The sequence below is a fragment of the Alligator mississippiensis genome, chromosome 7, assembly GCF_030867095.1.
Source record: "Alligator mississippiensis isolate rAllMis1 chromosome 7, rAllMis1, whole genome shotgun sequence".
Taxonomy (NCBI): domain Eukaryota; kingdom Metazoa; phylum Chordata; order Crocodylia; family Alligatoridae; genus Alligator; species Alligator mississippiensis.
In genome coordinates this window covers 16,935,577-16,937,671 of record NC_081830.1, presented here as the reverse complement: position 1 = coordinate 16,937,671, position 2,095 = coordinate 16,935,577, and the positions used below count along the sequence as shown (strand labels likewise).

The 2,095-nt window shown below is 40.0% G+C and overlaps 1 protein-coding gene across 1 annotated transcript; it reads right to left on the bottom strand.

Moving 5' to 3' along the window:
* Positions 1–709: 709 nt before the first annotated feature.
* On the bottom strand, positions 710–1,663 carry LOC132251882 (olfactory receptor 11A1-like). The gene has a single exon (XM_059731802.1). The coding sequence runs from the start codon at positions 1,661–1,663 to the stop codon at positions 710–712; it is 954 nt and encodes a 317-aa protein (XP_059587785.1).
* Positions 1,664–2,095: the final 432 nt, after the last annotated feature.

Genomic DNA, 2,095 nt, shown 5'->3' with positions numbered 1-2,095 from the left:
GAAGGCAAGGTTCAGACAGACAAAAAACATATATCATTCTAGCCTGTTATTCATGGAAAAGCAGTTATATCCGTTACAAGTCCTTGTCATTGGTTATACCCAGAGCCTCTATTTTAGTCATTCTGTCATTGATTCACCAGGGCATAGTGTAATCTTATACAGATTCAGTTGTGAATTACATGAAGCACATTTTTACAATGAACTGTCTGTCAGTGAGATAGAGATGGAGTAAGGTTCTTGTAAACTCTCTTCAAGTGAGTTCCAGACATTTTCTGGACAAACTAAATTGTTTGAAGATTTCTGTAAAAGTGTGTGAACAATGAGTCAAAGAGGCTAAATCTGTACCACAACAGCTACTCCTCAATAACTGCCCCCACACACATCCACTGCGTGAAATGTGCAGGGAGACTGATATCTGGGCCTAAGTGTAGGAATCCTCCAATTGAAAAAAAAGGGTGTACATTGGCTTAATGCACAGAAATCTATTCACTATTCTTATATGGAAAAATGTTAAATGAACACTGTGATTTTAGGACAATCCATCCATTAGAACAGGATGCCAAAAGTATCTAATGAATTTAATCTTTTTAAAGTTTTTTCTTCTTTTAGAATTCCCCAAAACCCCCGGGCCAGGAACCATTCATTTTCCATAGCTCTGATTCCTGTTATTTCCATTATGCTTGAACTTGCTAATAGGGTTCAGGAATGGTTACATTATTTTCCAATTCATAAACACGCGGACAACTTTCTGTACAGCCTCCTTGACTTCCTTGTTTCTCAGGCTGTAAATGAGAGGGTTGGCCAATGGAGTCAGCACAGTGTAGAAAAGAGAGAATATTTTGTTCAGGGCTCTAAGGGTGTTGGTTCTTGGGAACATGTAGACTATAGTTACAGACCCATAGAAAATTGTCACCACCATAATATGTGAAGAACAAGTGGAAAAAGCCTTTTGTCTCCCCGTAGTGGAAGGGATTCTCACTATGGTGGTGATAATGTAGACATAGGACACGAGAGTCAAAAGGAACGGGGGCAAAAGGACTATACAGCCAAGGCTGAAAACTACAAGTTCAACCTCAAAGGTGTCACTGCAGGACAGTTTAATCACTGGTAAGTAGTCACAAAAGAAATGGTCAACTTGATTGGGTCCACAGAACCTTAATTGTAACATGAAGAGATATACGGTTGAGACAACTAGAAATCCACTGATCCATGAGCCAGCAGCAAGGTTGAAACAAAATCTGTCAGTCATAAAGGCAGCATAATGCAGTGGTTTACATACGGCTAAGTACCGATCATAAGACATCACGGATAAGAGACAACACTCTGTAACTATCAACATACCAAAGACAAAAAATTGCATGAAACAGCCAGAGAATGAAATGGTTCTGTCTCCAGTAAGGAAGCTGGCCAGCATCTTGGGCAGGAGGGTGCAGGTATAGCAGGTCTCCAAGCAGGACAAATTCCCCAGGAAGAAGTACATGGGGGTGTGCAGATGCTGAACAGCTATGATGAGTACAATGATGAGGATGTTCCCAACCATGGTTGCAATGTAGAGTATGAAAAACAGCAGGAAGAGAAGTATTTGCAACTCTGGAAGAATTTCAAAGCCCAGGAGGATAAATTTGGTGACAGAAGTTTGATTTCCTACTTCTGCAGCTGCCATGGCATCAGAGAGATTTCATACAGCTCTGTAAAATAATTTGAAGAAAACAGCCCCCTTTGAAAATCATAGAATCAGTCCCTCTCCTGAATTTTCAAGGAACTAATCTTGCCTAAAAAAGACCCATATATGTAGGTGGTTTAGAGTTCCAGCTAGGAGGTGAAGACTCCTGCTTATTCATTTCTAGTACGCCTACATGGAAGCCATTACCCCACCTTTGTCATTATGAGAAAAGGGCTAAATTTTTTGTTATAGATTAAGAACTGTTTTACAGCATTTCATTTCTGCATCATGCATCCTCCTAAATGGCTGAGGTCAAACACTGGTTCTTTTGTTTGGGGAATCTTCATGTTACAGTCTCTGATATGATTGGTTATTGAAGAAAATGGGCACATCTAGCATGCCCTATTTAGGCTACACTCTTAACTCAAAGGT

Excerpts from the sequence above, each read along its gene's own strand:
- LOC132251882 (XM_059731802.1), bottom strand. The coding sequence starts at position 1,663 with ATGGCAGCTGCAGAAGTAGGAAATCAAACTTCTGTCACCAAATTTATC.